Genomic DNA, 21,042 nt, shown 5'->3' on the forward strand with positions numbered 1-21,042 from the left:
GGAAAGCCTTCAATTTTCCACCAGCCCCCCACACACCAGGCATGCTGCAATGTGGGGGTTTCTGAATTAAGGTGAGTGCCAGGCACTGGTGGCGCACGCCTTAAATTCCAACAGCTGGGAGGCAGAGGCAGGTGGCGCTTCTCTGAGTTCAGGACAGGCTCCAAAGCCCAAGAGAAAACCTGTCTTGAAAAACAGAAAAACTAAGATGAGTTACTTCAGCTCTAAGTTACGCTTTGCCAACATGTATGTCTGGATCCTCTGGAGTTAGAAGTCCTTGTGAGCCACTGTGTGGGTACTGGGAATTGAACCAGAATCCTCTGAAGAAAGAACAGCCAGTGCTCTTACCTACTGAGTCATTGCTCCAGCATCAGAATGCACTATATTTTAAAAATAGATAAAAGCTTCAAAACTTAGGAAAAGTTCACACTTCCAGTTTGCAGTCTGATTCTATATGTCTGGAGGTTCTTTGGGCACACATCAAAGGAGGAGGAAATATGAATGAGGACAGGCAGACAAAGCAAAAGCACCTTTGGGGAACTGGGTGTTTTTCCTAAGGAATCTCAGTCTGAGCTAACTGCTGAGAGCTGGAGGTGACTGCACCCAGCTCGGAATTTTCTTGTTATATGCTCTTGGTCTCATTTGGAAACCCACAATCCTTCCCCTTTTTTCTTGACATAAAGCCAACTAGGAGGCTTTTCCAGATTATTTTGCCTTCCCAGAAGACAAGCCCTCTACATATTTTCTAAAGCAAGTAGCAGGCATATCCATGGACAGGCTGGGGCCTTGCATAGGCATCAGTGAAAAGGAGTTGAGGATGGGAAGAAACCCAGGATGGGATTATCTAGTTTAAATGGGTTAGGATGTGAGGACAGGAAATGTTAGTCACATCCTTCCAAGCCCAGTATCCCTTACCTCAGGAGTTTCCAAGGTCTACTCTGCAAAAGCCTTGATGGGTAGGAAACCTAAGCTAAGCTGCTGTTTCCTGTCTTCCCTAGAATGTAGCTGAACTTTCTGCGTGCATACTTAGGATTCTAATGGGAGAAACTTTTAGAGTGACATGGAGGAGTCATTGGCAGTGGGTGAGGGCTGAGTCAGCTTAGTGTTAACAGTACTTGGGCTGCAGTCCACTGAAGTCAGGCTACCTAATAATGTCACTTAGTTTTGATACTTGCGGGCCAAGAGCACTCTTTCCATCATCTGGAAACACCCAAGTGAGCAGTGGGCTGCCAGAGAAGGAAGCTGAAGGAGGGAGAACAGTGACAGGTGTCTTCTACTTTGAGAATTCATGTTCAGGGACGGCCAGCAGCCCACGTGAAATTAACCTCTTTACTAACTGCCCAGCTACCTGAAGGACACTGTTTGATCCAGATTTACCTGTGTTTGGAGATAACTAGATAATGAAACCAGAGAACACATGGGACTCTTAGGCACACATGAATGCGCAGTTTATTGAGAACATCTGTGGACGACGGAAGGAGGAATGCCCTGTACCGCATCATGGCCACCACTGACTGGAAGCTGCGCTCCAATGACTCACGGACCATGTCAGAGGGTGGAAGGAACAAGAGTACCAGGCCCAAGTACCTGGCTCTATGTTGCAAGTAGGGGCAGAGTGGTTCTTGCCTTTCAGAAACAGAGGCTTGGGGGGATAGGGAACTACTAAGAAGAAGAAAAAAAAAATAAAAACTCTAGAATTTAAAAACAACAAAAACAAGTCTTCTTGTACATAATTAAGACAGCACCTGCTCTCCAGGGCCTGAGACTGGCAGCAGGGATCTCAGGCAGGCAGGCCAGAAGCCTTCAGGAAACATCAGTGGTTTGGCTGAGACAGTCAGCTGCACATAATTGGTCAGTCACCAGCACCCAGCAAGACTCCATCCATGCTCAGGCAAGGCAGGAAAGCACCCGGCCCTTTGGGAATATACAAATATTTACCAGCTTCTCTTTGCTTGTTACAAAGACAGTTATGAAAGCTTACAGCAGATTATTTACAAACAGTATCCTGGATATGGTGAAGGCAGAGATGGACTGGCTTGGAGGTGGGGTCTGTAGGGACAGTGGCCACAACAGCCTACAGGGTCCCATACTAGGTCCTCTCCCCAGGCTCTGCAAACACTAGACTCTGCAATGGGAAAGGTATTTTAATTCTTCTTGTGGAGGAACTTCATCTTGTTGCCTGTGGGCCAGAGAGGGCAAAGGTGAGGATGTTTCACGGTACCCTTCCAACCTCCATGCTTTTTTTTACCTTGCCTCCCTCTCCTTGCAAAAGAACTACTTAGACAGACTAGGGTGATAGCTCTGTAAGGTAGGGAACACACTACTCAGGACACTTGAAATCAGTCACTGTGTGACTTTGAGCAAAACCTGCATCTCTGGCTTTGGTTTCCTTTTAAAAAGATCTGCTATGGTCCTGATATCACACTGAGCTCTCTGAAGGACTGGGGCTTTGCAGAACTGTCACTCTGACATTACAAGAACAAATATGACTATCACTCATGGCTCATGTGAATAAAAGGAAGGAATATACTAAAAAAACTGACTTAACGGGTACACAGATTTACCATATTTTAGGGGACAGCTCCCCTTGGCCATCTCCATCAGTAACAAGTAACTTACCCAAACCACGGAGAAACTTGTTCATCCCGCTCTGCTCAGTGTCGGGGAGCTCTTCTAGATACTGTTCCACCCGCTGCTCAAAGAGGCCTGAGACAGATGAACAGCAGATAGAGGGAAAGAAAGAACAATGGAGACATGAATGTATGATGAACCATGCAGTGCAGGTGCAAAGGGAAAAGGAGAACATCTAGTCTAATAGTTGGGAGCATTGTATGCAAACTCTGACTAGGTCATTACAGTGACTACTAGTGACACATCTCACAGGTGTTCACTGCTAGGAGCAAGACTTCACAGCCTGACTCCCACTGCTGCCCATGCCTGATAATGCACTGTAGTGAGGCTGCTCTGTGCTTCAGGATGTCCCTGTGTGGAGACCTCTGCCTTCGTTTAGGTTGATTCACCATGCTATTCCAAAATGCTCTTGATGATGTAAAGAAGACCCCGTGTGCCGGTATGATATTTACAGGCAGGGTAACTAGTAAATGGAACCATCAGCAATCCAGGGCAGATGGCCCAGTCTTTGCCAAGGGACTTCCCAACTCCTGGGTCCTCAGAAGCCCCCAGACTGCTCAGTCTGGTCCCTTTCCAGGAATAAATATGCGAAGACAGGATGGGCCACCAATGCCTCAACTGGAGATGCGTTCCCACCTGGGTATGTCTTGTGCTGTGTTTTGTTTGCCTTTTTGTTATTGTTTTGTTTTTATTGTCTTCTTTGAGACATGGACTTACTATGTAGATCTTGGCTGACCTCCAACTCACAGAAATCTGTCTGCCTCTACCTCTAAAGTGCTGGGATTAAACACCTGTGTCAATGCCTGCCCTTTTTTTTTCTTTTGAGATGCTGCATGCAGCCCACACTGGCCCTAAACTCAATTCATAGCTGAAGAGGACCTTGAATTCTTGCCTCCACCTCCCAAGTACTAGGATTCCAGACATGGCTACCACATGTTTTGTGAAAGGTTTACTGGGACAAAAAGTACAGAGCTCCAAGTCATTGTAGTATTGTACATCTGTAACCCCCAAATAGGAGAGCCTGAGAAGAAAAATTCCCTAGGGTTCAAGGCCAACCAGGTTATAGCTAGGGTCCTTTCTCAAAAACAACAACAACAAAAGAGACAGCGGTGGAGCACTTTTAATCCCAGCACTCACGAGGCAGAGGAAGTCAGATATCTGAGTTCAATGTCAACCTGGTCTACAAAATGAGTTCCAGGACAGCCAGAGCTATACAGAGAAACCCTGTCTCAAAAAACCAAATTAATAAATAAAAAGGGGCTGGAGAGATGGCTCAGAGACTAAGAGCACTGGCTGTTCTTCCAGAGGTCCTGAGTTCAATCCCCACCAACCACATGGTGGTTCACAACCATCTGTAACGAGATGTGGTGCCCTCTTCTGGCAGAACACTGTATACTTAAAAAATAAATAAAATCTTTAAAATAAATAAACAAATAAATAGAACTAATGTACAAGTTTCTATCAGAAGAAAAGGGCAGTTAAGAGGTCTGGCCCTGGATGCCCTGCAAGGCCTAGTTATATTGAATTCTGAAACAGGCCTACAGCATCCCATCCCAGTCCCTATGGCCTTACCTTTTGCCCGGCACTTTCTTAGCTCCCTATCTTGGATGAAGCCAGCAAACATCTGAGACTCCATAAAAACCTCAAGAAAACGGCGTATGCTTTTGGAGGCCACAGACTTGCGGAAGGCCTCTCGCTGGAAGGCCCTTTCCCCCTTCTCACTGTGTGTCAGGAAGAGGGAATAGTGCCCCACAGTCTCCACAAAAAACCGGATAAACACTTCCGACACCAGTCCATTGAGGGTATTACATTCTAGAAAAGAAAAGAAAAATCACTGATATTTAGTTCAAGAGCCTAAAAGACCATCTCTGATTTCCTTTAGTCTCTTCCCAACAAACTTCTAGAGAACACACACACTGTCCTTGGACCATCTTTGTGCTCAAGGGCTGTTGTTACCTCATGGGCTCATGAGCTCCTGGGGGTTAGAAACTGCTCTAAACATAGAAGTTTACAAATACAGGGACTGGAGAGATGGCTCAGAGGTTAATAACACTGTTTTGCTCTTCCAGAGGTCCTGAGTTCAATTCCCAGCAACCACATGATGGCTCACAACCATCTATAATGAGATCTGGTGTCCTCTTATGGCCTGCAGGCATACATGCAGGCAGAACACTGTATAAATAATAAATAAATAATCTTAAAAAAAAAAGAAGTTGACAAACACTTCCTGGAAACTGAAGACCAAATCACTACCTTTTCCACATCTCTCACAAATGAGGAAGGTCCCTACACCACCTGCAATGGCTTGAAACAAGGCCTAAGAAAACTGATTCATTTCCTGTGTCATGTCTTGGGGCAGAAAAGGCTCTAGGCCTAATTAGAGGGACCCAGTTCTTACACCTAAGCTTCATCGGCCAGAAAGAAGCCAGTGCATAGTATAGGGTCCCAGGCCTGTGAAGCCCAGACTCAGAACAGAAGGGTTCTGCCTTCACCATCATCGGAGTCACTGTCAGAATCCTGGGAGATCAGTTCGTTCTTCCTCTCCAGAGCCTGCTCCAGAGCGGCTTGTAACTTCCTAGGTAACAACGTGTCTTCATCATCCATCTGCAGAAGGAAGACAGCAAGGATAACCACAGCTCACACTGATGAGCACTGACCGTGTGTTAGGGCCTGACCCAAAGCTCAGAAAGGTAACCTCACTTCTAGTAGAACTGACATTATTGTCCTCTCCATTTTATGATGAGGGTACTGAAGCATAGAAATCTTCACACAGTTTAAAGAGCAGCCAATGTAGTTTGGACCAACCACAAATTCCTACTCCATCTCCCTGATTCTTCTACTCTGCCCCAGGTGGGAAGTAGAGTGAACTTGGAGCAGGAATTGGTCTAGCCTGTCTCCCAGGTCTGAGCCTGGGCTCCCTATTCTATATTCTGGTGAAGTGGCTATATCTTGGTGCTTTACACTCGGTAGTCCTAAGCTCTGTCCGTCCAGTGTAGTAAACTGTTCCCAGAGGGGACATGGTAGGTTATGTTCCTTGGTGGAGAGCAAAGAAGATTCCATGACTAACAAAGGCTTTTTGCAGCAGACAATGACTGTAAACCTTTATATTACAAAGCCCACTTCTGTAGTGTTTATACTCCCCAGAATATCTCTAGAGATGTTATCTGATAGAAGCACTGACTCAGAGAAATTTGGAGACCTGTTTTCTATTTCTAGATCATGTGCTCAAACACACAGACCCGATCTCAAAAGAAAATAAAAGTTCACATGACCCACAAAACCTACAGGTTGAGTCTTTGAACTTTCAGGTCCTATTCTTTGCACATTGCTATCCAGAAAAGCTGGGTGTGGTGATATATGCCTGTAATCCTAGCACTCAAGAGGAGAACCATCACCAATTCCAGAACAGTCAGAGTTGCATAGTGAAAAACCAACAAAAACTAGAAAGACAGATCCCACTGAGGTTAAGTCTCCACCCCGTCTATTCCGTAAGCTTGAAATCAGAGCTCAAAAAGCAGGTTGGTGCCTGAGTGTTTAGTACCTGTGTGCCTGCCTGCACTAGGGAAGATCCAGGTTCTGCAGCGTGCTGCTCTTACCTGTCGGATGAATCGGTCAGATCCCAGATTCACCATCAGTGCCTGAGAAAGAGTCAGAGGTAGTGGATCAGGGACTGGGTCTTGTAATGCCCTCTTGTCAGGCCTCCAGACTCCCAGGTTCCCAGAGACAGATGACAGCAAAGAAGCAGCCAGAGATAAACCTCCCAGAAGAAAGGACAGAAGCTGTCTGAAGACCAAAGGCCTGAGGTAAGTAGATCCCACAGCCTTTTTCTTTTCCTCCCCCAGCCCCCAGCTGGCTCCCCAGGTGGCCTACCTCTTCCACCGGAAGCTCCTTTAGTTTGGGAAGGGAGCTGGAGAGCAGGCCAACCAGGAAAGGGGTGGGACAGCAGACAATGTCAATCATGGAGGCTGGGAGGACAGGAATGAAGGTGTGCTGCCAGGAGAAGGGGTAGAGCAAGGCCACCACCGCGTGAGAGCAGCTGGACAGGGTACTGATGGACAGACAGAGAGACAGGGCACCTGAGCCCAGGCCTGCACCTAAGCCCAGGGCCAACACCTTTAGGAAAGGATAGTTAGAAACTAGGGGTTCAGGACATTCTTTGATGTGCTGCACTTTTGGGGACTCAACCAAGAAACAGCCCTGAAGGCATGTGAGCAGCACAAATGAACATACGAAGGATTTTGCAGGCGTGTGTGTTTGTGTCTTACACATGCATGCACACTCACTCCTGGATGTATAGACAGGACTGAACTAGTGGGAGTGTCAGGCTAGGAAGAACAAAGGGTAAGTCAGTAGGAGCTTATCACGAAGCTACAGTGATAAGAGCTGGAAGGTCCTGCACAAGTCCCTCAATCTGCTTCTCCTTTCACAGCTGTGGTCAGTTTGGTCATGAGCAGCAACCAGTACTCAACCAGTTTTCCCTTCTTCTAGCCCAGTACTGCTCTGCCCTCTGGCCTTCTATTCCTTTCTCTTTAGCTGATAACAATAATCTAACTGAGGGGGAGTGCAGAAATCAGAAGGTGTGTGGTGGCCTACACCATTCTTAGGAATGGAAAGTGCCACCCTGCTTTCCCTTCAGGTCTCACTGAAGTCATCCCCTTCTTGTCCTGGAGGGGGCTCCAAACCTCCAGACCTAATGACCAAAGAGGAAGTGGGAGGACAATCACAGTGGTGCAATCCTAAAGTCCACAGGCAAAATTGAGTACACATACCCAGTGTGTGCAGAGGCCCAGTGTGGGATGCCAGTAAACACAACAGAACCCGTATGTCAGGTAAAAGGCCAAAGGACCTCTAAATAAACTCGGTGCTATAATAAGCACCTTAAAAGCAGCTAGCTAGGCGCTTATGACCAATGATTACTTGAACCCAAGAGACTGAAACCTGCTTGGACAGCACAGCAAGACCTCCATTTAAAGAAAAGACCTTCCTCTTACCTATGTTACAGATGAGGACACAAAGGCGTGGAGCCCAGCTAGTTTTAAACCTGACTTTCTTGCATCAGTGAGCCTCACCTATCATCTAGAAAAGCCCTGGGAGACTGTGAGCTTCAGGCCAGCTCGAGCTACATATCACAGCAAGTTTGAGATCATTCCTGGTTATGTTGTAAAGCCTACCCCAGGCCCCCAAAGTATCTGGGTTCTCCCTCAGCTTCTGTAGCATGGATTCACACTTTTATACCTAATACTCCAATGGAGAGAAAAACTGGGACCTATCTATAACAAAACCAACCTCTGCTCCTTTTCTCTAAGGACTCTAGATAGTCGCAGGACCCTTGTGACTAACCTGTTACCCACTGGGCACCTAAAATACTGCTAGGCTTGGAGACCTGTCTCTGAGAGCCATTCTCCTGAGAACAGCAAGAAAAGTAATCTGGGAAAGATCTGGAAAAGGCCTGCTCGGGTCAAGGGACACACTGATCTCCACAATCCTCTCCAATGTGCCAAGGGGTCGGGAGGGGAGGTAGAAGGTGTTGTAAAACCTAGGAGTTATGAATAGTTGGGAATCACCATGTGGGTGCCGAAACCAGGTTCTCTGCAAGAGCTGCAAGCACTGGCCTGGGTTCCTGCACCATTGCCTGACTGAGCAATTAGAGGAATTATTCTTCTTAACTACCTCCTCATGCATACAGAAGGAAGTACACCAGGGATTTGGTACTTACTAGAGGACAAGCCAGCAAGAATTTTTGCTGCCCTCTTCTTAGCACCTGACACAAGGCACAGTATACATCATGCAGCGTACTAGCTAAGTGACAACAAAGGCCATGCTAGAGAAATCACTGCTGTGGCTTCTTAGTGGAGTCTTTGACAGAATAAATGATGAGGTATCACTACAGCATCCCACCCACTCCCTGAAGACCCACCCTACAGAGTCTTAAACAAAAAACACCTCAGCTGGTGAGAAATCTTGTTTTTTTTTTCTTCCTAGATGCCTCAGGTCCAGTGACCATTACTTCTACCTCTCCCTATGGTCACAAACAGATGTCTACCTCTAAAATTCAAAGTGCCTATCTGCTAGACCAAGTCTTAGGACCCATCCAGCTCTTAGCCTTCCTAAACTAGCTGTCCCAGCTCCCCATATCACCAGTCCCTGAAGCTCCTCTCTCTCCTGTCAAAAAGACTATAACCTCTATCCTACCCATACTCTCAAGTCCCCATCCTGTCCCTCTCCACAGCTCCCTGGAACCAGCCTTGGAGTATTCTGACACTACTTCTCTGCGGTTCCTTCAGCCAGCCCTCCACAGAGCAGCTTAGCAGCCCTCACACAGGAGCACTTTCTGGAGTCCATCACCCCTAAACTTGGCATCCTGCAAAGGCAGGCTGGCTGGAGTTGCTTACCACTCACCATCTCCACACAATAGTTCCTGCACCTGTACATACATGGCTGTTGCATAGAAAGTATCACTTTTCTGCCTCAGGCAAAGTCCTCAATTGGGTTCTCAATCCTCCCTTCTCTGTTCACAGGTTTGCTAACCTTTCTTTATATAATCTTCATCTCAACACGCACACACACACGTGCACACATGTGTGCATAAGCAAGCACTCTGTTACCACATGCATGGCATACACCCAGTTTTGTAAAGATGTGCTTAATTCATTAGTGGGTATGCCACCACCCCATCCCTCTCCTTCCTTACCCTTTGGGCCCTACCTGAGCTTGTCTGCTACAAAAATGACTCTGCGCTCCAACAGCAATGAGGCAAAGATTCGGATAAGCTGGCGCACACTGAGGCAGGTGAAAAGGCACTCGAAGTCCACATGCTCCAGTCGGGAGTCCATGGGCCGCCGCAGCTCTAACACCTGCATGAAAGGGAAGGCAGTGGCAGAAGCCACTAGGTGAGAGCCCAAGACTGCACACACAGCTGCTGGCTGCTTTCCTTTCTTCCAAGGTTCTCTAACCACCTCATGATGGAGGAGACCCAGTCTCCCCTTCCCTCGGACTCTAGCTCTGCCTCCACAGTGAGGGCTGAGTGTAAAGATGAGAAGGCTCTAGCCAACAGGGCTGAGGAGAGCGGGGACAGCTAACTGCTCCCACAGATAAGGAGAACCAGGGAGTCACACAGCCCCATTTGCATGAGCCTCCTGCCCCTTTTTCCTTCAGTACGCTGATCAGACCCCACAATCGACTACTGCTCTCTAGGCCATAGGAAGAGTGCAGTCTTGGACCTAGGGACTCTGGCCTCAGTCATCTCTGGGGAGGCAATGCTGTTGTTCTTGTTGCCATGTCCCTTCCCTTTCCTGCTATGAAGACTTCCACAGGCCATTCTGCCATCCTACCCCTTATCTCTACCACCCTAGGCCCTGTGCCAAGGATAAAAAAAGGTCTGACTATTCCTAAAATCTTGCAAGAAAACACGACAATCTTTATAAAGCCAAGCCAAGCTGTATTCCCTCTAAAGACTATTCCAACATTTGCATGACAGTTCTTAAAATCCCTTCTCTGGAGGAATGGAGGGGGTTCCAGGAGACCCCAGCGGTGACAGGTGGAGGAACATTTGACTCTGTAGGGCAACAGTGATATTAGGGCTTCCTGAGAATTGGGATAAGAAATAAATATCCCGGCACACGCCTTTAATCCCAGCACTCGGGAGGCAGAGGCAGGCAGATTTCTGGGAGTTCGAGACCAGCCTGGTCTACAAGGTGAGTTCCAGGTCAGGCTCCAAACTTATACAGAGAAACCCTGTCTCAAAAAACCAAAAAAAAAAAAAAAAAAAAAAAAAAAAAAAAAGAAAGAAAGAAAGAAATATCCCTTATGGCCTTACGATGTCATAGGGGCCTGTCCCCAGGTGTCCCGACTGTTCTTGCTTCAGATCTGCCCCAGTCACTTACAGGACCTCATTTCTCTCTGACTTGGGCTTCTTCCAGTCCAGTCCCCTAAGCACTGCTTGGTTTTTTTTTGTTTGTTTGTTGTTTTTCTTTCTTTCTTTTCTTTCTTTCTTTTTTCTTTTTTTCGAGACAGGGTTTCTCTGTTTAATAACCCTAGTCATCCTGGAACTCACTCGGTAGACCAGACTTGGCCTCAAACTCACAGGGATCCGCCTACCTCTGCCTCCCAAGTAGTAGGATTAAAGGCGTGCACCACCACCACCTGGCCTTGTTATGTCTTCTTTTCAGATGGAAACAGGTATTAGGCAGGATACAAGGTCCATGACATAATTGTGTGGATATGCCTTCAGCACACACCCATTGAGCACGTAGGGTATCCCCTGTATTGTGCTGACCACTAGGTCTTCCTGGGGTTTAATGCCTGTCACGAAAGGCAGTGTACACAACTCTTGCAGCCTCCTGAATCCCTGTTCATGCTTTTCAGAATCCAAGGTGGTAAACACTGAGCTAAGAATTTCTTCACGTACAAAAACAAACAGTGCAGCTAGGCAGAAGAGGAGGAAGAAAAGGAAGACATAACAGAACTCTGTAGCCCTGCCTCCTGAGAGCACTCCAAGCAGCCCCAGTAAGTGCTGCTCTCCAGCTTTCAATCTTCAGCCCCCAGTCCCATGCTGCCACTGCCTCTAGAGACTGGGAATCACACAGAAACAGAGTGAGGCAGCCCAAGGCTAGCAGGAGGGCACAGTGAGTATCTGCAAAGGGGGCTGGCAGAGCATCTAAAGCAGGGAAGCTGGCACCTCCCCACTTCTGGGGTAAAGAGAGTTTGAGGTCAATTATCGCGTGAGTGACTTGGAATCTCTAAAGAAGGAAATGCTGTTCAGGCAAAAACAAGTGGTCTTGGGGGATAGGAAGTAACCCAGGTAAGAGAACCATGGAGGCCTAAGAAGTGATTAGAGCAGAACCAAAGAACTCCAGGGCATGCCATTGGGCTGTCAAAGCAAGGCCAGCAATTCTGCCCCAGATAACACATCAAACTCAAAGTCTCTTATCCTAGGATATGTAGAGACTCTTAGGAAGATTTAAACAGGTCTGTGCCACTGCCTGCACACTCTGTTCCTGAGGTCAGTCCTCCCACTCTGCAGCAGCTGACTCTTTTCATCTTCTCCCCTCTTTCTTAAAAGAGATGCCACCTTCTTTTCTATTCTGAGGAAAGCAAAGCCATGTCATGAGAATCCAGGTCTACAAGCCACCATCTTCCCCACCTCTCTTAAGAGAAGACAGACTCCATGAAGACTAGCTAACAGTTGGTTGTCTCTCCCTCTTCTGCCTTATTAATGTCTTCATTGAGGGCCAATTCCATCATCATGCAAACCACCGTCTTCAATAACACCTTTCTGCACCTCTCATCCTGACCCCGCTCCAGCTCCACAGTTACTTTCACCTTCCTTCTTCTCTTCAAAGCTATACTTTGAAGAGCTATGTATGTGAGCTGGCTCAGCCTTTTACTTCTCCAGGCAGCCCAGCCACCCGGGCTCCATCCGAAGTCTGCTCTTTGTCAGTGTGCCTTGCTGCACCCCAGGAGCACCTGACTGGCCCATTATTCCTTATGCCTTAGGGATCCCTGTCCTTTGGCTTCTCAGCCACTTCCTCTCCTCATGTTCTGTCTTCCAACTTCCAGGTTGCTACCTCTCTACCACCGGCTGCTACTTGGGGGTTCCTTAGGACTGGACTTTCATTTCTTCCCTATCTACATACTTTGCTATGTCTTCTCGGGGGTGCCTCAAACTTACATTGTAAGATAGATCTCTCCTTCTTATCCTTCGCAGGCTCCCATCTCAGGACAGGATTCCACCACCCTGTTCCCCAGGCCAGAAAGAACCTCATCACACTTCCTACTTCCAAGGAAGCTCTAAGCATTGCTAATCTGATCCTCTCTGCTGTGTTACTACAGTTGTGTCCTAGTTGTCTCCCTGTTTTCACTCCTGCCCATTCTCTGCACAGCAGTCAGAGAATTTAAAGACACACCAGAGTGAATCTTAACCCTCCTGTACATAAGACCCCAAATTATTATTCTTTATTTTTTGGTTTGGTTTGGTTTTTCGAGTCAGTTTCTCTGTAGCTTTGGAGCCTGCCCTGGAACTAGCTCTGTAGACCAGGCTGGCCTTGAACTCACAGAGATCCGCCTGCCTCCACCTCCCAAATGCTGGGATTAGAGATGTGTACCACCACTGCCCAGAAAACCCCGAATTCTCAACCTGACCAGGCAGGCACAAGCCCTGAGATTGGGTCCTGGCCTGCCAGCTTGGCCTGCTCACCATGCTTCTAGTCGTCTTGATCTTCTAGCGGTGTTTGCGCAGCACTTGCTCTGCTCCAGCTCCTATCCTGTACCTGTGGCTCCCACACTTGCAACCATCTTCCTCCACCTCTACTCCTTCATTTGTCTACTTTCTATGCATTGCTGAGACCCCTGGTAAAATGGCACTTTCTTGGGGGAAGGCCTTCTCTGGCCCCTTAACCTAAAGCAAACCTCCTGTTTGCATAGGATCTTGCTCTGTCTCTTACACACACTTAAGAATTAACTCTTGATAAATATGAGTATTCAACACCAGGTCCCATTCTGGGTAAGAAACTCCTGGAGAATAGAGCTGTGTCACTCTTAATCTTCATGACTCATCCAAGGTCTGGCATAATCTCATAATCAATATTTAATAAATGGATAGGGGTACAGTTAATCTAGACAGGTCAGCTAAAGTCCCTAGCAGAAGAGAACTGGGCAATACTTACAGCTCCAGCATTCACAATTTTTATTCCTAAAAATTCAGGGGTACGGAGCAGGTAAGCAAGGAAGGGGCTGTGTTCTAGCCTCCTAGAGACTGCAACTCCAGTCCAGGGCCAGAGATGAAAGCAGCAGCAGTTCCCTACCTCATTGCCAGCGCCAGGCAGGAATGTCTTCACTTTGATGGTTTTCCCTGGGGCTGGGAAGGGCGACTCCATGAGACTTCTCATGAAGGGGTAGACCAGTGCAGCTGAGATCCCACGGCGGCGCTCCACCTCATCTAGGACCTGTACCCACCACCAGCGGCCCAAAAAGAAAGAGTGTTGGGAACTGCCTTCACCACTTCTTTGACTGAGAAGAGGGCAGCCTGGCCTCTGACCAGAAGCCTAGAGACAGGAAAGCTGCCCTGCCAGGATCTTTGTACCCTTCCTGTTTCTCTTGGCTCTTAGTGACCATTCAATTCCCTCATTGGCCCCGCTTTAGTCCCCAAGAAGGGAACAGCAGGGCAAAAGAAAGAGCACCTGTGAGACAGCTTCCTGGGCACTCCTGGCGTCCCCAAGGGCTACAGCCCTGCCCATGGCCGAGGCTGGGCTGCTACAGAACAGTCACTGTCAACATAAGAGTTGGGAAAATGCCAGCCATCTAGGCAGTACGTCAGGCTTGGGAATACAAGAATCTGAGAGCCCACTAGTCCTTGCTCTGTAGTGTGCTGTCCCATCTAGACTAGCTGCAGATACTCCTAGGAGAGCTGTCACTGGAGGACCGGGAAGAAGACAGCATTTCTTACCTTGGAGAACAAGCCGAAGCAGCCAAGGCGGCTGATGACACAGTACACCTCCGGCAGCCGAGGCCCTTTCCCACTTGGCTGGAGACAAGGAGTCAGAAAGACAGGAAGACAGAGAATGCATGAACACATCTGGCTCCTTTTCCTTGGGAACTAAGCACTAAGTACAGACACTCTAATGAGGATGACTCCAAACATCTTCTGAACTCAACCAGGTCCCCAAAGAAAGGCCATCATTCCCAGGGGGAAGACCTCATCTGCTGCCAAGCTCCAAACAGTCTCCATCCTTTATCCCAGGAAAACATAGATAGTGGCTGTCAGAGGTTACAAGGTGATTTGTGGATTTATATCCCTAAAGATGCTACCTAAAAAATGTGATATTAAGAAGGACTTGTGTCATTTTTTTAAAAATTTAATTTTTTTGACTTATTCATTTTATTTTATGTGTGTTTTGCCTGCATGTTTACATATGTACCATATGTGAGCCTGGTGATGATGACAGCCAAAAGTGGGCACTAGATCCCCTGAAACTGAGGTTTCAGATGGTTGTGATCCACCATGTAGGGTTAGGAATCAAACCTGGTCCTCTGCAAGAGCAACAAGTGCTCTTAACAAACGTGCCATCTCTCCAGCCCTCCAAAAAGGACTTGTGGGCATCCTCCCTACCGTCATGTGGGATACTCTGCAAAATATCCCCTTTCTTCCCTTGATTTGTGCTCAAGGAAAGGAAAATGAAAACAGACAAGGGAAGGGAATGACTCTATTAAATGTTTCCTGTAAAGTCCTAGCCACAGAGCAAGTTCCAAGACAGGCTCCAAAAGCTCCAAAGTTCCAGAGAAACCCTGCCTCGAAAAAACAAAATTAAAACCAAAACCCAAACCAACCAACCAACCAAAAACAACAAAAAACCACTACCACCACCACCACCACCAAAAAAAAAAAAAAATCCCAAAGTTCTAACCTTGGTACTATATACAAAAAGAGTACGAGAGCCACATTACCACCCAGTTTTACAGCTGAGCTCATGAAGAGTAAGCCATTGCCTAAGCTCAAATAAATAGGAGGCAGCAGCCAGGAGACTGTGCTGTCTTTCATCTTGCTGTCTTACCTCCAAAGCATGTTGTTTTCTTATAGGAAGGAGGGAAAGGAACACAGAGACACAGGATAGAGGTATGCTATGAAGTGAAAGAGAACAAAAAGGGAGATTTCAAAGGTGAGTAGTTGAAGAAAGAGACATAGACTGTGAGCGCCCTAGGGCTATAGCCCCACAAGTAGACTAGGGTGAGTCCATTCTCCAGTAAGGAGCTGGCAGGACCCCATGGCTGCCTCTGGGTTCAGAGGCCTGGAGTGCTTTGCAAAGCTGCGTGGGGAGGGAGTAGAGCAGCAGGTGCTGGTCCCTCATGCAGACTGCTAAGCAAATGCAGATGGGGCTATTTCAGTCTCCAAACCTGCTGGCCACGGACACAGATCTAAAGAGAAGGCAGAATCTGTTTTTGTCCATATTAGGTTTGAAACTTACTCCTCTCTCTTTCCCTCCCCCACTCTCCACCTCCCTTAAAGCCCAAGTGATTAAATCAAGTATGTGGGATTTGGGTTAGAATCATTGTGTCCAATCTGCAGGAATGTCGAGCCAGTGCCAGCCCCCTTGGCAGGGACCCAACCCAGGCCCTCTCTGAGTGCGCCAGGACAAACATGCTCTTCCCTGGGGGCAGTAGGCCTGCTGCAAAAGAGTACAGTTCTGTTCCATCCATGTACTGGCAAAGGCAGCCTTTGGATCGTTCCTCCCTGGGCCCTGGGGACCCAGGCACATGCTGGCCTCTGCCTGGCTCTCAGCCTGGCATCTGGACCCCTCCCCTGTTCTTCAGTCCAGCACACTAGGCACTCAATATCCAAATATCCTTTTCTCCCTAGACCATGCTCTGTTGGGGTTGGGGGAGGTCTAAGAATGCCAGACTGGTGATAAAGAACTTGAGAATCAGTGTGGCTCTTACAGCTGTGTGACCTTGGGCAAGTCATTCTACCTTGGAGTTCTAATTTCTTAGTCTACTCGTCAGAGATAATAATACCCACAGGCTATCATGCATATTTTAAAGGTAGAGACACAAATCCAGTGAAGCATTTCTCTTGGAAAATCATAGAACCTAAGCAAAATTTTACTTTCGTAACCCTTCCCTTAAATGCTACAAATTGGCCTTCTCTACTAGACTACTGTACACTGAGGATAGGATATGTGCTGAACTTTTGTTTGTATGCCCCCCCCACACCCAAGACAGGGTTTCTCTGTAGCTTCGGAGCCTCTTCTGGAAACCAGTTCTTGTAGACCAGGCTGGCCTCAAACTCACAGAGATCAGCCTGCCTCTGCCTCCTGAGTGCCAGGATTAAAGGCATGCGCCACCACGGCCCGGCTCTTGTTTATATGCTTTTAGTATATGGCCTGGCCTTCAACATGTATATGATGAAAGCTGATGGACAGATGAATGGATGGCCCAGAACAACCCTTTTAGGATTCCTGTCTAGGATCTCCTTCATCCATCCCTTAGACTGACAACACCTTCTCCTATTAAAGTCTGGAAACCAAAGGACATTGTCAACAACCCATGAATGACTCTAAGAACAATGAAATGGAAGACAGGCCCTGGGGTCTGTTCCTCCTCTGGCTCTCTGTGGCTCTACCACAATCCCTTTCCCAGGAATGACAGAAACAGATTGCTTTTGGGGTAGGGGGAAGGTGTCTATGTTCAGTCAGGCAGTGGTGGCACGGGCCTTTAATTCCACTACTCTGGGGGCAGGGGCAAGGGGATCTCTGTGAGTCTGAGGCTGCCTGGTCTACAGAGACAGTTCCAGGACAGCCGAGGTCACACAAAGAAACCCTGTCTAGAAAACAAAAAGAAAAAAAAAAGGTTACTATTTTCAAAACCCCAGTGTCCTTCCCCCAAATTCAAAGTATCTCTCCAAGAATCCCAGAGGAGTTGTATATCTCTTTCCCTGCTCAGACTGCAGCCCTACCGGACCATGGACAGGGTTCCTCCCTCCAATTGTCTGGTTGGTCAGATGTTGAGTGAATAAGGGTGTACTCCACCTACTTAGATAACAAACATAAACTGTGGGTTGACATGATCATAACTAGAGATCAGCAATCTAAGCAGACGAAAGGAAAAAATACAAAAGAAAGTCCAGAAGCTAAAATGTTATAACAACCAACCAAGGTGAGGTACCCCTTCTATTACTGCATATAATCTTAGATTCCAGGGTCCCATCAGACATGCTACTCTGAACTCTGCTATCACAGGAGTTATCCCTCAACTGTAAGCACATGAACGAGGGGCAGGTTCAGTAGATCAAAGGCTTTCACATAGGATAATGCTACGAAAGGGTTAGTAGAGATACACAAATGCCCCGGCACTCCCCTGCCCACCAATCTCTGAGGACCGAATGGTCTTACTCACCAATAAGCGCCTACAATAGCCAAAGCGTCTGCTGCCATCTTCTCCAGTCAGCATGAAAGAAAAGGTCTCACTGAAACAGGGAAGAGGAAGAGGTCTGGCATCAAAGAAGTTATGAAGAGAGTTCAGGACAGTTCCCAAAACAGGGACTGTCATCTCAGGTGTGTGATAAAGACTCAGGTTACTTTAAGAAAGTAGGCCGAGACCAGGACAAACCCCATTCTGTTGTCTACCATTATGAAGGAAAATGAGTCTATAGCTAGACCAGGCCAGACCTCACCTGCTATATTCTGACACAGGGAGCCAGTCCTTGGCATCTGGAAAGCAAAACTGAGGAATAGCTTTGAGCCTTTCTTCTGCCTCCCGCATCTGCTTGGTGGGTCGGTCCAACTGCAGGAAAGAGGAGATAACTACGAGAAGACAAGGACCCTGCAGGTTGAGGGACTGAGAACCGTCTCCTCCTATGCTCTAGGGCTATGGATGCAAACAAAATGGACAAGATGCCCATTCTGGTCAGGAGGGCGCCTCAATGAGATGAACAAAAGTGAAGTGAAAGAGAAGTGTGCAAGAAGAAGCTGCACCAGGCCTCTGAGAAGGTCACAGAGGTGACACCTCTGCTGTTGGGAAGCATATCAGTCAGGTACAGAGCAGGAAAAGAACACTACAGAGAGGCACGAGAGAGCGACATCTGTGGCCGCTCGGCAGAGTGGTGCTAAGATACAAAGTGGGAGAGAGCAGGGGTTGCTTGCTGGGGAGTAGGAGGAGTTCTTCAGGAGATAACAAATGCTCTACAACAGAGTATAATTATGACTGCAGCTCTGAGACCACACTAAAGGATGCTGAACTGCAAACCTGAGTGGGTGGATTATCTATTAATAAAGTGACAGAGAGAAGAAGAGCTAGAGAGTGACAGGAGGAACATCTGAGCATGCTTTCTTAGACCATGGGGAGAGAAGCTCGCACCAGAAGCCTTGTCTTCTCTCTTAGCTGTGAAGAGGTTAGGGATGATATGGTGACTGGGGAAGCTAAGAAGGAAGAGGGCTTCTTCTTCCCAGATGGGCCAACAAACAGAAGAGGCCAGGAAGGCAGGCAGGCATGCTCACCTTGGGAAACTGGTAGGAGACTTCAGGGAGGTAGGTGTTCCGAGATGGCTTCTTCTTGAGGGACACAACCACAAAGTACTCAAAGAGCTCCCGTTCCTGCCATTCAAGCAGCTCCAGCTCTAGTGTCCGGTAGCTGGGTGCACGCTTCAGCATTGACTGGATGTGGACCAAGCGCTGTGTGTGGGCTAAGGGCAGGTCTCACATTAGGAGACAAGCAGGCTGGCCCCTCAAAGGACCTCCCATCAGCCCCATCCACCTGACTCAGGGCTCCATCTCTGGATAACCTCTACGTGCATAAACAAATCTTATCTGACTTTTCCCCAAGGTAGAACTTTGAGATGAGTATTGTTATCTGAACCTACATAATGACTGTGCTAATGCAAGGAGCTAGTTTGCTGATCTTCCTGGGGTCCCTGGAAGCTGAGTTGGGGCTAACGGAACTGTCTAAGCCAGGCTCACCTTGGGATGTACTACTAGCAGATACCTGTAGTTCCTGTTGGCAAAGAAGGTATGAACTGGGAAGTAAAATTTCCACAATGGCTTTAACATTGAACCCTTTATTGGAGTCCTTATAGTTGGGCCTTTTGTCTCTATCTCAAAGTCCAAAGTCAGCTTGCCTGGGTACCTGTAAAGGCCTTGAGGAGGAAGCAAGCTCCTACATACTTTGCTTATCTAAGGAAGATCTAGTCAAGGTTTCCCAGTAGCGAAAACACAGAGATTTGCCAAGTTATCTGAAACACTGAAGGTTCAGGAACCTATTTTGAGGTAGACCATTTCAGTCTCTTCTCTAGCCACAGGAGAGACAGACAGGTGGTCTCAGGCTGCCAGAGGACAATAATCTCAGTTTATGGCACAATTCTTGCAACTAAAAGAGTTGATTATAATCTGAACCAGCATCTGGCCCTCCAGAGTTATAATATTTACCAAGCAAATTTAGTATCCAGTCTCCATGGACAATGGCTTGGGAAGAATGGACAACGTGAACGGCTCTAAACTGGTTAACAAGAGACCAGCATTTGCACTTAACACTGAAAGACTGAGCTCAAAAGCTTCCCCACAGCCTTCTGCTCTGATGGTGTTAGCTGGTGTTCCTGCTGACCTTTCCCCATGCTCCAGGGCCAGTCTGGCATTCTGGGCCCATGCATGCCGAAGGAAGGGCTGATTCCCTGGGGCTGGGAGGAGCCTTACCTTTGAACCTGTCGTCAGAGTCACTCTCGCTTTCACTGTTCTCATCTGAAAAGTAACAACAGGCATACACAGTTGCCGAGACCCTCGCCTGCAGCAAATATTTGTTGAGTCCACCTCCCAGCTTGAAAAAAAAAAGTTTGTTTTCTTTTAACATTCATTTATCATGTATGTGGTGGGGGAATGCATACAGGTATATGCATGTAACCATGTTCATGTGGAGGCGAGAGGGCAGCTTGCAGGAGTGATGTATGTTTTGTGGACCAAATATAGGTTGCCAGGCTTGACAGGAAGTGTATTTTCCTGCTGAGCTATTTTGCTGACCTTCCTGCCTCCCAACTTTTCTTACAAGGAATAGACATAAACCTAGTCTGGATGACTGGGCCAATGACAAGGCATCTGAGGCAGGAGGTAAGTGGTCTGGGACCAGAATAACTCAGAGGTCAGATCTTAAATACTAATCTATATGCAAACACCTACCCCAGGCTGATCTGGGTGAAGCTGAGGGCCTGAGTTGGAGGCAGAGCCAGCAGAGAGGCCTAGATGCCTGAAATACAAAGGCCCTGTCTCAGACAGCCCAAGATTTTAAATGGAAAACAGAGAGCAGTGCCCAGTAACTCTGGCCTTTCCTTTTGTCCAAAGCAGATTCCCATATGTCCTGATTCAGGCCCTCATAGTCCAAAGAAGGAAACTATCCCAGAGCTAATTTCCTCTTGGGCCCTCCTTCTTATGTACACATTTTCTGGAAGGGATCTACCCTCCTAGAAGGTAGAAGGATCCCATTACTAGCCCATATGAGATAATATGAAGTCAATCCACATCTTACCCCATTCCTGATGTTCATGGACCCCCAAAAGTCACCCAGCTTAGACATCAATGCCTACCTCTCAATGATGATGTCTCAAGGCTGGACATAGACAGCTTTTTTAACCTCTTCTTTCCTCTCTTGGCATTATAGATAGAGTTAATTCTTTGGACAAGCTGGTTTAAAACAAAAACAAAAAGCAGAAAGGGTGAGGCAATTCTAACACTAGCTGCCCCTACTTTCATGAAGAGAAACTATGAGCCCATTCTTTTCCTTACAGGTGTGCAAGAACTTTCTTCACTGGTCCAGCTGGGTCCAGCACCGGTCTTTCTACTGAAATGACCCCAGTGAGAGCTTATCAACCATGTTTGGTGGCTCTCCATCTACCTTGTGCCTCAGGGGTGGGCTCCTGCCCCAAGATAAGAACACTAAACTTAG

General features: G+C 47.5%; 1 protein-coding gene across 9 annotated transcripts in view; it reads right to left on the reverse strand.

The window, feature by feature from the left end:
• Positions 1-1,426: 1,426 nt before the first annotated feature.
• The window catches only part of St5 (suppression of tumorigenicity 5), a 188,945-nt gene continuing 169,329 nt past the window's right edge, over positions 1,427-21,042 (reverse strand). For 8 of the 9 annotated variants that reach the window (XM_026781256.1, XM_026781253.1, XM_013347691.2 and 5 more), the window contains 14 exons: positions 20,684-20,780; positions 19,803-19,847; positions 18,615-18,799; positions 17,792-17,901; positions 17,515-17,584; positions 14,072-14,149; positions 13,431-13,571; positions 9,334-9,482; positions 6,499-6,676; positions 6,225-6,266; positions 5,121-5,232; positions 4,201-4,440; positions 2,617-2,703; positions 1,427-2,176 (listed from right to left, as the gene is read on the reverse strand). In XM_026781256.1, the coding sequence (XP_026637057.1) occupies positions 2,142-2,176; positions 2,617-2,703; positions 4,201-4,440; positions 5,121-5,232; positions 6,225-6,266; positions 6,499-6,676; positions 9,334-9,482; positions 13,431-13,571; positions 14,072-14,149; positions 17,515-17,584; positions 17,792-17,901; positions 18,615-18,799; positions 19,803-19,847; positions 20,684-20,780 (1,569 nt within the window). In that variant the 3' untranslated portion in view covers positions 1,427-2,141. The other variant, XM_026781258.1, reaches the window with a different exon arrangement.

Source organism: Microtus ochrogaster, chromosome 8 (assembly GCF_000317375.1).
Source record: "Microtus ochrogaster isolate Prairie Vole_2 chromosome 8, MicOch1.0, whole genome shotgun sequence".
NCBI classification, from domain to species: domain Eukaryota; kingdom Metazoa; phylum Chordata; class Mammalia; order Rodentia; family Cricetidae; genus Microtus; species Microtus ochrogaster.